The sequence below is a fragment of the Heliangelus exortis genome, chromosome 5, assembly GCF_036169615.1.
Source record: "Heliangelus exortis chromosome 5, bHelExo1.hap1, whole genome shotgun sequence".
NCBI classification, from domain to species: domain Eukaryota; kingdom Metazoa; phylum Chordata; class Aves; order Apodiformes; family Trochilidae; genus Heliangelus; species Heliangelus exortis.
Genome location: NC_092426.1, coordinates 37,312,518 through 37,325,428, shown reverse-complemented (window position 1 = coordinate 37,325,428; position 12,911 = coordinate 37,312,518). Strand labels below are relative to the sequence as shown.

At 45.9% G+C, this 12,911-nt stretch overlaps 1 protein-coding gene across 9 annotated transcripts in view; it reads left to right on the top strand.

The window, feature by feature from the left end:
* The window catches only part of MAPKBP1 (mitogen-activated protein kinase binding protein 1), a 106,790-nt gene that overhangs the window by 36,356 nt on the left and 57,523 nt on the right, over window positions 1–12,911 (top strand). Inside the window, exon 1 of one of the 9 annotated variants that reach the window (XM_071744673.1) lies at window positions 10,434–10,462. The exons of the other annotated variants lie outside the window; for them this stretch is intronic. Within the exon in view, the coding sequence (XP_071600774.1) occupies window positions 10,449–10,462 (14 nt within the window). The 5' untranslated portion in view covers window positions 10,434–10,448. Of the gene's footprint in view, window positions 1–10,433; window positions 10,463–12,911 lie in introns of those variants that run through there. 9 annotated transcript variants of the gene reach the window in all.

Sequence of the window (12,911 nt, the reverse complement as noted above, 5' to 3'; positions counted from 1 at the left end):
AAGGGAAATGAGTGAAAGGGTTTTAATTCAGCCAGGAGTCTGCTCAGCACATGTGGAGCTGTCTCACACAATTGAGGGGTAAATCCCATTGGAAACTGAGACAGTGAGGATTTTTCCTTTCCAGAAGTGGTTGTTGGTTTGCTCCCAAATACCTCTTTAGATTTTGGTAAATAAGCTGCAAGGCTTCCAGCCTGTCCACATGTGGAGTCTCTTGGAAAGTTTAGTCATAATTTTCCATTATTATATAGATAGATTGCTGCACAACAAAATGAATTATCAGTTTAGAATTATTTCCCTTTACCTTAAGCTGCATATAAACCACATTAGAAGAACAACATTTAGGATAAGCAGTGTGTAACTTTGCCAGGCATGATGTTGCCTTGCTCTTTCCTTCCTCTTTAAAGTGGAAGGTTTGGGTCAGTGGATTACAGAAATTGCCAGAGGCAGCTCTGGTAGATGTGAACAAGACAAAGTGCTGTTCTGAACTGGTACCTTTGCAAGATTTATGACTATTGTGGCCAGATTAGAATTGATAACTACCTGGACAATGAAATCTTAATTTGAAAGATGGATTTGTAAGTATTCCTGCCTTATTTCAGAGCTTATTTTCCTAACTAATTGATCACTTTGCTCAGATGCCACAGTGGCTGTTGCCTTTAGAAAGCTGTAGATACCAGGAGCAGTCCATTCTTTATAGACCCAGGGTATCTTTGGGTACCTGTGCAGTTTGTGTGAAGCTCTGCTCTTCTGCCCAGGTACAGTTCTTCACTGAGTTTTCCCTACCAAAAATACCAATTCTATTGGGCTGTATCCCAAAAGCAGCTTGAATGGGTACAGGGATACTGAAATTCTCAAGCTGCTGTCCAGCCAGGTTTCAGTGTCCTGAAAGTGTCCAAAAAGGTAATGTAAAGTGGCCAAGCTTTTCCCTCTCTTTACTTCCCCAGCAACAGCACATCTCTTGGAAAGAAGCAAGGATGCTTTAACTCTAAAACCTCCTAGAGGGAAAGGAGCAAATCTGCACTGAGGCCTGAAAGCCTGAAGTATGAAATACATCTTTTTTTCACTCCTTGCTTTTATTACTGTGACAGGGAAGTGGGTTGATGAAGGCTGATGCAGTCCTAGTTTCTGGCAAGAGAGCAAACTCTTTGCATTTGTGACAAGAGAATGGAGATCCCCTTTGCAAGAGTGCTTTATTCTTAGGCCAAAGAATCCTGACTTTGATATTTCAGTTTGCAGAGGTGGATTTAAGGGGGCTCTGGCCTTTCTGCTGTTCTCTGTTGGCTGCTGGGCTATGAGATTCACAGGTAGCAGTCGTGCAGTCTTGGAGCAATTGCTCTCTCCCCATCTTGGCAGCAGTTGGGCCCAGCCCTGAATCCTCAGCATTCTACTCCAGACAGAAAAGACCCTTTCTAGTAGACCAGGTGCAGTATTAACCCATCTGAGCTATTTTCACCTGGCTGTACAGCTGGGCAAAAATATCTACATTTTTTTCTTGCTTGGTTTCCCTTTTTTTTGAGCGTTGGAGACTCTTCCATGTTGAATCCATGTCTCTGTAAGAAAACTCTACCTAAAACATAGAGTTTTTTTGCTGGCTGGTTGTGTATTGATCCAGTTCAGCTGTCAGCTCACTTGGTTTGGCAGGAGAGGAGATGAAGAAGCAAACAAATCACCTGGAGCTGTGGCCAAACCAAACTCCCCTGGTTTAAGTCCTTAGCAGAATGGATACGAGCCTTGTAAGCTTGACTCCCAGGCAGTTTCCATCAGCCAGACCCCAGGTGTGTGTGTGGGCTAATTAATGTCTAATTAATTTAAATGTCTAATTAATTTAAAATCTTTACAGGCAGCAAAGAGCTGAGGACATAACATTTTCTAGAGTGAGGGAGCTGTGAAGCTCCAGACCCGCAGCAAACCTGTTGCCTAACAGAAAATGGAGAAAAATAGGACAAAACCTCAAAATAGCTGGGTGGAAAAGCTGCTTATTAAACCAGAGGGAGAGTCTCTGCCAAAAGTGCTGTTGTCTGTGCTGAAGACTCTGCAGCATTAGAGTGCTGTGAGATGGTTGGAGGGCAGAGTGTCAGCCCTTGACCCCAAGAGCTCAGCTGCTGGCTGGGGAGGTGCCTAATGGCACCTTTGCCAGAAGGGGGGTAGGTTGAGGCTCTTGTGATGGCCAGTGGGAATCCTGTGGGATGCTTGGCTTCAGTCCCCGTGTGACTTTTTGTACCTTGTGTCACACTTGGTATCGAAAAACTTGTCAGGGCAGTGCTGATGTTTGGTGTTGCCAGCTCCCTGTGAGCCAAGCTGCTGTTGTGATGTACCCGGAGTTTCTGGTTACTGCTCCAGAGAGCCATATGCTAATCCAGCCTTCAAGTTACAAGGGGGTGGGCCACTGCTCTGTAGCCAGCTGCCACAGCCTGGGGACAAACAGAGATGAAACGTGACACTTTGTCCCACAGTTGCTATTTGAGGATCTGGCAGTAGTAATAGGTCTGATATGGCATCCTCCCTCGAGCTGCCAGGTAGCAACGTGCCTGTTTATCCCCTGTCATTCCACAGGAGCCTTGTGATCTGAGCCCTTACCCCAAACACTTCCATTTATCCACCCCATCCTATCCAGGGTGAAGCTGTCTTCATCCTTCTGTGCTTCCTCCTTACTCTCAGGCACTGAGAAAGGGATGGACCCTTCCACAGGAGTGCTGCTGCATCCCAGGGTTGCTATAGAAACCCCCCAAAGCCAGGAGCAGCAATCTCTGCTTCCTCTAGCAGCCTTTCCAGGGGGAGGGGACCCACCCAGTACCTGCTCTCTGGGCTCAGGGATGGATCAGAGGTGAAGTCTGCTGACCATTGGTAGCAGAGTTTGCTGCTGTTTAAAATAAACACCACCACCCCCAAAAAAAAACAACCCCACAAACAAACAAACCAAAAATCCCAAACAATCCCCTAAAAGACACACCAGGGAGACTCGACCTGTTTAGATTGCCAGATGCTTTTTGACATTTAGATTGAATGGAGAATTTTTCAAGGGAATGGTAAATTTGCAATGAAACATTTTGGGAAATGTTTCACAAATTTGTTCACCAAAAATTCTGGGCAGAGAGGGAGTGGGAACAAGTGCTTTTCCCCAGAAGGAACTGCCCGAGAACATCTCCTTGGGATGTGGGCAGCCCTGCTTTGAGTTAAGCAGTAAAAATGGGTTTGGTTCAGAGATGAGTTGGTAACTCTGTTCCTCCTTTAAAATTACAGGGTTGGAGGCAGGAAAATCCTGGAATTGTTTGTGTTGGAAAAGACCTTTAACAGTCATCTATCCAACCCCCCTGCAGTGAGCAGGGACACCTTCAACTACATCAAGTTCTTCAGAACCCTGTTCAACCTGACCTTAAATTTTCCCTAGTAGGGGGCATCTACTACATCCTTGGACAACCTGTTCCAGTATTTCACCACCCTCATTGGCAGAAAATTCTTTCTTATATCTAGTCTAAGTTTACCCTTTTTCCAGTTTAAAATCATTACCCCTTGTCCTATAGCAGCCAGACTTCCTAAAGGAAGATGGTTTATCCCTATCTTTCTTATAGGCCCTCTTTAAGTACTGGTAAAACCACAATAAGGTTTTGTTGGAGGCTGAACAACCCCAGCTCTCTCAGCCTGTCTTCAAAGGAGAGATATTCCATCTCTCTCATCATTTTTGTTGCCCTCCTCTGGACCTGCTCCAACAGGTCCATGTCTTTCCTGTACTGAGGACTGCAGAGCTGGATGCAGTATTCCAGGTGGGATCTCACCAGGATCATGTTGGTTTGTATTTCTTCTGGATTCGAGATGATGGAGTTTTTTTAAAGGGAAGCAAGACTTCCCTGAAAAAAGCCAACAATGGGGAAAAAGCAATGTATTGTAGAGCATAGAGACCTAAGACTTTTTTTCTCTATTTTTAGTCTCCCACAGAACTGATGATAGGAAAACAATTTTGCTTCTCCCAGCTTGCACGTTTTTCTAAAAACAAAAATAACAGCTTTCTATTTTCTCCCTTATGGAGCTGCAGATAATAGGAGCTGGGTATTAAATGGATGACTTTAAAAAAAAAAAAACTAAACCAGAGCAAACAAAAAAAAAAAAAAAAAAAAAAAGGCTTTAGGAGTGTTCTCTTGTTCACAGCAAACCTTACTCTTGCTAGTTTGGGTGTGCTTCTCCCAGCATCACCCACCAGCCAGCCCCCAGGGTGGTACAGCCCATACAGAGCCACCAAAGTGCTGCTCCTGGTGACCTCCCAGCTCCATTCACAGGACATGAGCTCAGGTGACATCGTGGTAGGGGCATGTACAGAAAGTTGAGGATGTGATTAAGGCAAAGAATGCTGAATACTGCTGACTCCTCTGTCTCTGCCTTTGTACCTGTTTGCACACTGTTTCCAGTGCTGAGCAAGCCCATTTCTTGGCAGAGAGAGCAGAGCAGGATGGGGAATGGTGAAAAGAAATGCTCTCAGAATGATTTTGTAGGAGGAGATTGGATGGAGATTGCATAGGCATCCCTGCAGTGGTGTATTTTGCCTTTTTTTCTTTTTTTTTTTTAACAGCAGAGTGTTTTTACCTGCAATGTCTTTGATTACTTCAAATAAATAAAATAAGTAAAGGCTTTTCTTGTCCCACCTCTCTCTTCTTCCATACTATATACCTTTGCACTCTGACTACTCAGCACCAAAGCATGGCACACAGTTTTGTCACCTATGAGCAAATTTGTGCTTAAATTGGGGATAATTTGTACTGTAAGGATGAATTGCAGGACCCTTATTCCGGGCTAAATGTTTCCTTGCCTGCAGTGTGTGTGTAGGCAGCATCAATGTGCTCTCAGCTCCAGTGATGGAAATCCTGGAGAGGGCATTTCTTTCTCTGCATGATGCTGCAGTGGTGGGAGTCAGCTGTAAATCAAATTTAGTAGTGTGGGTAGGGCAAGTTTAGGGAGGCAGCTTCAGTCCTGCATGCAAGTGGTGTGGCAGGTCCAGGCACTGCCTGTGTGCCCTCTGTGTTTGGGTTCCAGGAATATTAAGTGAACACTCAAGAAATTTTATGTTACAGTGTGGATTCTTGCTGTTGCCAAAAATGTTAGTGGTGAAGAAAGTGAGAACAAGGAAATGGGAATGCTTTCATAAGGCTGCAATAAATATTCCTGTGACAAAGAAAAAAAAACCACTTAGCTGCCCTTGAAGCTTCCCTGGGCTGGGTTCCTGAGGCTGCAAGCAGGGAAAGATGGGGCTTCTTGGAGAAGTCCTGGGAGTTTGCTGTTGTTTGGATTGCCTGACAAACCATATTAAGGAGAACTATATAGGAAATGCTTGTTACTGCTTCTATCCTAGTTCCAGGACAAATATTCCAGTTCCCTTCATGGGAGAGTGTTATCATGCCTGTCAGAATAGCTACAGTAGTTGCTGTTTTAATTATTATATTGGTCATGTCTGACTTTTACTTGCCTTATTAAGAGAAATGCTGACTCAATCTTTTTTTCTGTGCCAGTTGTACTGCTTTGATTTTTTAAATTGGGAGGAAAGCTAGAAAGAAATGATCCCATGTAGATGGTTCGTTTGTTACTGTGCTTTGATCTTCCTAACCAGCCTATGAACCAAAGGGAAGTTGTTATTTAAAAAATAAAAAAAAAAAACCAAAAGAAAGCAGTCCCATGGTGAGGGTCATTTGAAGTTTATGTGTGAAGAAACTGCAGTAAGGGGGTAAGCAAATCTGCTTTATTAAATAACAGAGCTAAACAGGCTGGTAGAGCTCTGCAAGTGGGAAGCTTGGAGAGGTTTGGAAAGCTATTGCATGCTGGTGGAATTGGGAAGAGGAGTGGTTGCAGAGCTCACACTGCCTCAGCTGTTTTGGAACATGTAGGGCTTTTTCTCAGCTTGAAGCTCTGCAACCCCCTGAGCTTTGCCCTTTGCCTGAGAAAGGAGAGGGATGGCACAGAGCAGGAGTGCCCCAAAGCCTGTAGCTGCAGGTAGTGACCTGCTCTCTTCTCTACCTGCTCTGTATCTCTCCAGCAATTCTACCTCCTAGCAACCCCTGCCTTGGTGCAGCAACAAGAATTGTTCCTGAGCCAAGTCCTGAGCTTGCATAAGAGCAGGGAAGGGGGGGAATGGGGACTGAATAGCAAAGTCTGGGCTGAAAATGAGATACCAGCTGCCTCAGCTGAGCTCCACCCTTTCTAAGAGTCTCAAAACAGGCACTGTGTCTCCTGGCAACCTTGATACAAATCACAGAATTTCACTTAAAAGAAGTACATAGAGTCCAAAGGACATAGCCCATCACCAGGTGTGAAAAAAGGGGAGTTGGTCCTTCTCCCCTTCCTTGGTAGATCTGGCCCTTTAGATGGTCTCCAGTTGCACTCAGAAGGGCAAGAAGTTAAAGGTGAAAGAGCAGCATGTCAGGCTAGCTGAGGAGTGCTGAGAAGGAGTGCATTTTGTTTCTGTTAAACATGCCCAGATGTGTCCTGACTATTGCTTAGGAACCAGATGCAGGACTTGACCCTCTCTGCTGGAAGCCATTCCCTGCTACCTGCAGACACCTGCCCTGGTGCCTCTTCAGAACCTGGTTCTTTCAGCTGGCACTGAAGGACTGACACAGCTGACAGGAGCCACTGTGCTTTTCCAGTGTTCCCCTAAATGCTTCTTGGATTCGTACCCTGCTCACGTTTCTCTGTGACAAGGGACGTAGATAGATGAGAAAAGAAAAACTGAGTTTTAACATGATTGCTTCTCCTTCCAGGAAAGCTCTTTTCAGGTCTCTTGGCAACTGATGCTCATTAGCTGCTCTGAAGAAAATTTTAGTCCAGATGAAATGCTCCATATTATGCTGAGATACAGGCAAGGCAGATGTAAATGTTCATCTTCCATTAAAGCCAGAGTTGTCACAAGGCTCCTAAAAAGGTAACACGGGCAGAATTGAATTGTGCCAATCTGGCACAAGCCTCAGCTGTTCCTGCTCTGAGAAGCAGCAGGGCTTGGCCAGGGATCCTTGCAAGGGCTCTGGGAATTTGGGCCCAGGAGCTGCAGCAGGCTTCATGTGGGTTGTGGCACTGAGAGCAGCTGTGGGGAGAAGCTTGCTCCCCCCTGCCCCTGCTTCCAGCATTCACCAGCCTGACCTCACAGGGCTTCAAATCAGCAGGGTTGGCAGGAGCCTTTATTGCCTTTTGCTGGCTCTGGCAGCCTCCTGCCCAAGGCAGCTGGGAGCTTGGCCCAGGACTAGAGGACCTGAAAACAACTGAGCATTTCAGCGGGTGGTTCTTTAACTCCTTGCTTTTGAAGAAGCAGGTTTGGACCTTTTATTTTTTAATTTTTTTTTTTTTTTGTCCGTGACGCTCTTCAGAGATATGGCAAGGGTGATGCTTGCTGAAGCATTCAAGAGGAAAAGCTGCTCCAGTTTCTCTGCCTCAGTGGGGACATTTTATCTTCTCTGGAACACAGGACAGATCAATGCTGGGTGCTGGGGAGGGCTGCCCATTGCCTGCCCCCTGCCCCATGGCCATTCTCCCCAGGGAGATGGTGGTGGGGAGGGGGCTGGGAGACAGAGCTGCCTCAGTCTGCTTCTTTCTGATGGTTAATTAGATGGGAAAAGGGAGGGAGTTAAATGGTATTACTTTTATTTTTGTTCCTTTGATTGATGCCACTTTAATATTGACTCCCAGGCTTGAAGAATTAAATTGAACAATCAAAGCCCTGAGGCATTTGTGGTGAACTGCCATGTTCTTCTGTCCTGGATGATTAATTTGATGTATGGATCTTTCTTCCTGCTCCCAAGCTGCTCAGGCACAACAAGGGAATAGTTTGGCTGCACTTGCTGCTTGAAGCAGAGGTGTTGGCCAATGCTTTCAAGTGGGGTATGGTTTTCCTTTGGGATTTGATTTGAAAGGAAGACACCTCAACTTTTGAGGTTTTGTGGTGTGGTGTGGACAACTCTTGCAAAGAAGTTGGTCCAGACCTGAAGTGTAGAGCCAGATGTTCCTGTGTAAGCCCAGCTGGGTCTGCACATCTCTCTGAGGAGCTTCTTGTATCCAGGAGGGGGATAAAAGAGAGAGCTCCCATCTTTTCTCATTACACCATTGGGCTGGGGAGCTGAATTTGTTCAGCTCTTGATGGCAGATTTTATTATTTGGCAGGAATTTTACTGTAAATTTTGCTTCTTTTTATTCTTTTTATCTCATTCTTACCTTTCCTCTGAACTGCTATTATCCTGGGGTTTAATTTTATTTATTTATTTATTTATTACCTTAATCTTGTCTTTCTTTGCTTCCTCTTCCCCTAGGTCTGTGCATTTTCTGTTCTCTGGAGCACCCCTCCTTGGGCTTTGTTATACCCAGTGTTGTTACGGGCAAAGAGGAATCACCTTCTTTTTACAGGCTGTGTGCATGTATAAATCAAAGAAGAATAATTTGTTGTTATTATAAATAACTCCTTATAATGCTAATTATTAGACAAAAAAATATTAGAGAAAATTATTAGAGAAAAAAATAATGCATGAAAATACTTCTCTATCAAAAAAGTCTCAATAAATGTGATTATGCAACTAAAATGGTAAAGCATTTCTTTGCTTCTATATATTTTTCCTGGTATTATGTGTTGCTCCTCTGGATCTTAAAGTCAGTTGTTGGAGGGTAACACCATAAATCTTCAGCCTTTTTAGCTGAAGGTTTGTAGCATTTCCCTTCAGTGGGAGGAGTGTGATGTTGCTGGATTCTTCCTCAGTCCAGCATGATTTTTTTAATATGTTTGCTAACACACTTTCACTCCTTCCTTAGTTGGTCTGCAGCTCCATGGTGCTTCTTTCCCTCATGTTAGATTTTTTTTTTTTTCTTTGAACAAAACTCCTAAAGCATGTTTTGCTCAGCTCCAGGTTTGCATTTCTTTAACTGCCCATGGGTGAGTTGTTCACAGCCATGGAGTCCCTGCTGCCAAGCATGTTCCTCACCTCTTATCATCTCATGCCTGTACTCCTCTGCTCTGCATCCCTCATCTCCACTTCTCAAGGCTTCTGCTATCATCCCATGCCTGTGTTTCCATCTATTACATCATCATGTTAGTTGTAAATAGCTCAGTTGCCATGAAATCCCTGTTTCTTACTGTTACTGCTATAAAACTCTGGCTGTATCACACAGAGATAAACAGAAGTAAAATAAATTAATCCTTGAGACCTGGTCAGTTAAGAAATATTGCAGATCAGCCAAGTCAAAGAGAGCTACAGGCAGGTCAAGAGGAGTTCAGAGTGAGCAAGCCCAGGAAGCCCAAGGCCTTTCAGAGGCAGCTTATGGCCAGTTGCTGAGAATGGCAAATGTGGGGCTGTCAGCCAGATGCTGATGGAGGAGACTGGCTCCTGAGAGCAAGCAGAGGGGTGGAGCTCAACTGGGGAGCAGGAGATCCCTGAAGCAGGTGTCCTGGCTGCTCTCTCAGGATGGAGAGTTGTTCTCTTCTACTTGTTGGCGTGCCTGTGGCAGCTGTAACTTTGGGAGGGAATCTCTGCATACGGAAACAAGTCCTTTCTCCATAATTAATTGGGAAGCTGTGATCCTGTAGCATCCCTCCTGGAAAAAGTTCCACTCCCTGTCTTGATGCAAAGCTCTTCAGGTTTTCCTTTCCAGCTGTTTGTTTCATCCCTCTTGGTCGCACTTGGGACCATCCAGGTTCTGCTCAATTTCTCCCATTTTCTACTGATTCTGAGACTCTCCTGCCTGACTGATCAGCACATTTTCTTGTCATGAACTGTCTCAGTCATCCTTTTGTTCCTCCAGCCTTCCTATCATCAACTGCCCACTGCTCTGGCCCTTAGGGCTGCTGCTCATTTGCAGTGTTCAGCCGGTGGTTGCCAAGACTGCTGAAATTAAGAGCAGCCCTGCAACTCCTGCTCCCAGCCCAGCTGACTTAATACTTCATGTAGATGTAATTGCTGGCATTGCTTCCCTGCCCATAGGGAAGTGAGTGGGTTTGGAGAAAGGGAGGGAGAAACGTGGACTCTTTGTGTGTGTTATAATCAGCCATAAGCCTTATGTGTCCTTGTGTCTCTTTATATACCACATACACATATAAATATATATATTTATATATGTGTGTGTGTGCATGTGTTTGTCATCAGTGCCATATGTCCTTTGAAGCTTGTCAGACATGCAAGCTGATGGGCAATAAAGTGCATGGATGTGCAGCTGCCACTTTGCATGGCTTGGTTGTTCCACCTCCCTTTGCTACAGGCTGGAGGAGAGCTGGGATATTCTGCAAGGCAGGAGAGATGGTCTGTCAGGGTTTCACTCCTGGTTTCTACTCCATGAGTTGGTTGGTTTTTTTGTTTTTTTTTTTTCTTTTCTGGCTTTGGAGTGTCAAAGGGAATTGGAATGTTTTGAAGGTGAAGTGCCTGCTGAATCACTGGTGACGAGGCAGCCATGAGCCATAACAATTAACTGGAATAATTTTCATCTGCCTTGCAACTGTAATGATTCCCAGTTGGTAAGCTGGTTTAAATTCAGTGGTTTTCCTCCGAGCCAGTTTCTCCCTTCTGCTTTCCCCACAGGCTTCTCTTGCCCTGGTCTTTCACAATTTCTGTCTGGCTTAGCTCTTTGCCTCCCAGGGAAGGTGCCTCTATTGTGCAGCTCTGTGCAAGGCCATCACTCAGGATCCTGAGGGCACTGCTGCTGGGTCTCTGGCTCCAGCGTGGCTGCTGTGTAAGTTGTGTACAACTCACCCTGTGGGAGGCAGGACCTGGGCTGTCCTTTGCCCCTGCATCTATTTCATGTGAAGCCTGGAGCCTACGTTTTCCTGATTTCATCACTCTGCCTTATGTTTGGCCAGTGTCAGGAGAGCTGCTGGTTTAAAAACTTCTCCTCTGCCCCTTCAAAAGAGACCTTGAAATAATCTGGTGGTGGAGGTTTCTGTGCTAAGGGGGAGTTTTCCATCTGTGGTAGTTCCAGGGAGCCAAGGATACATTGCAGAAAGATCACCTGGATCTGCTGGAATTCACTGGGATTTTTAACTGAGGGCCATCAGCACCTTCCCCCTGGTGGGAGGCAAGGAGGAGGACTCCTTCAAAGTTTCTCCTCTGTGTTCCTGACAAAACTTTCAGCTTACAGCCTCAGTGGTGTCTATTTGTGTGCAAGAAAAGAGGTCTGGATTGCTCAGTTGTACACTCACAATCTGTGCTGGAGCCCTCAACCCATTCCTGTGTTGGGGTTTGTAGCATCTTTTTGAAGAGTTTTGGCTCTTCAAAAAAACTTTTGGCTTTCTTTTCAGACCTGGGCATCTCTGCCATCTGCAGCTGGAGGTCAGAGATGCTGATGGCTGTTATAAAAATATAGCCTGGCAAGTGTAAGGAGGCTGTTGAGAGCTGCTGGCTGGGCATGGCAGGAGTTTCTTTCTGTTGGCCCCGTGAAGGGCAGGAGCTGAGGAGGAATTTCTTGGCCACTCAGCCCTCTCTTTTCATCTGCAGCAAGCGGAGGTGTAGAGAGGCACAAACCATGGTGGAAGCAGCAGGTCATGAGGATCTTTAGCAGGTGCTCCTCTTTAGCAGGTGGTGGGGAGTGCAGTTGCCTGTTTTTCTGGATAACCCCAGGTCACACTGTTGGGCTTTAGGGTGTGGAGAGTTGGGCATTTTGAGGCTCCCATGTTTGGGGATGTAGTATTGTGTAGCACATTGCATCATGTGCTCTTTGAATGGTTTGCTCATCTGTCTTGGGCTATTGAAAGTTGAATGAGAAGGGAGTTGTCACTGTTGTTACCCTCCCTCAGCTGAGGAGAGTAATTGGAACACTGTCCTGGGGTTATGCAAAGCAAATGACACCAGGCAGAGACAGAGAGGCTGCTTGGCTCTTGGTCTCACCTGCTGTTAGAATGGGACACGTCTGCCCTGCCTGTCAGTTCCACAGTCTGAAGGGGTGGTGGGAACAAAGGTGGTGGGGTGCCACTGTCCCTTTGGGGGTTATCTCTACAAATCCTTGTCAGTTCTGCTCTGCCTTCTTGCAGATCAATTTACTCAATTTCCTTCTGGCATGTGGGTGCCCACTGTCTAAAGATGTATGTCTGAATGTTTGGAGGTAAGATATTGGACTTCAGTTTGGGCTGCTCTGGCCATCCTTCTTGTCTTTTGGGGAGCAGAGCTTGTTCTGGGGTGCCACACAGCCTTTTAAACAGACCAAACGTGTCCCTGGTTGGCACTCAGAAATTCCTGCTCTCTTGTCCTAGTGGCACACTAAATGTATTGATCACTTTCTGTTCCACAGTGGGTTTCTTGTTCAGCCCTTGCAGCTTTTTGTTACCTTGTGCTGGCTTCTGAAGCACAGAATCATAGAATCATAGAACTGGCTGGGTTGGAAGGGACCTCAGAGCTCATCAAGTCCAACCCTTGATCCACTCCCGCTGCAGTTCCCAGCCCATGGCACTGAGTGCCACATCCAGGCTCTTTTGAAATATCTCCAGGGATGGAGAATCCATCCCTTCCCTGGGCAGCCCATTCCAATGGCTGATCACCCTCTCCATAAAGAAATTCTTTCTAATGTCCAACCTAAACCTCCCCTGGCACAACTTGAGACCTCTTGTGCCCTCTTGTCTTGCTGAGAGTTGCCTGGGAAAAGAGCCCAACCCCCCCCTGGCTCCAACCTCCTTTCAGGGAGTTGGAGAGAGTGATGAGGTCTCCCCTGAGCCTCCTCTTCTCCAGCCTCAACACCCCCAGCTCCCTCAGCCCTTCCTCACAGGACTTGTGCTGGATCCCTTCACCAGCCTGGTTGCCCTGAATTTAGCTGCATCTCTCAGGCTTCCATTCTTCTAGTTGCTCATGGTTTGGTGCAGGGACCTCTGAAGTAATTTCTACCCATTTCCTAACCTCCCAACAGATGCATCTTGCTTTTCAGCATGCATTTAATTAATTCAGCTTGCATGGAAATACCTTTTCAGCTCCTTGTCAGTG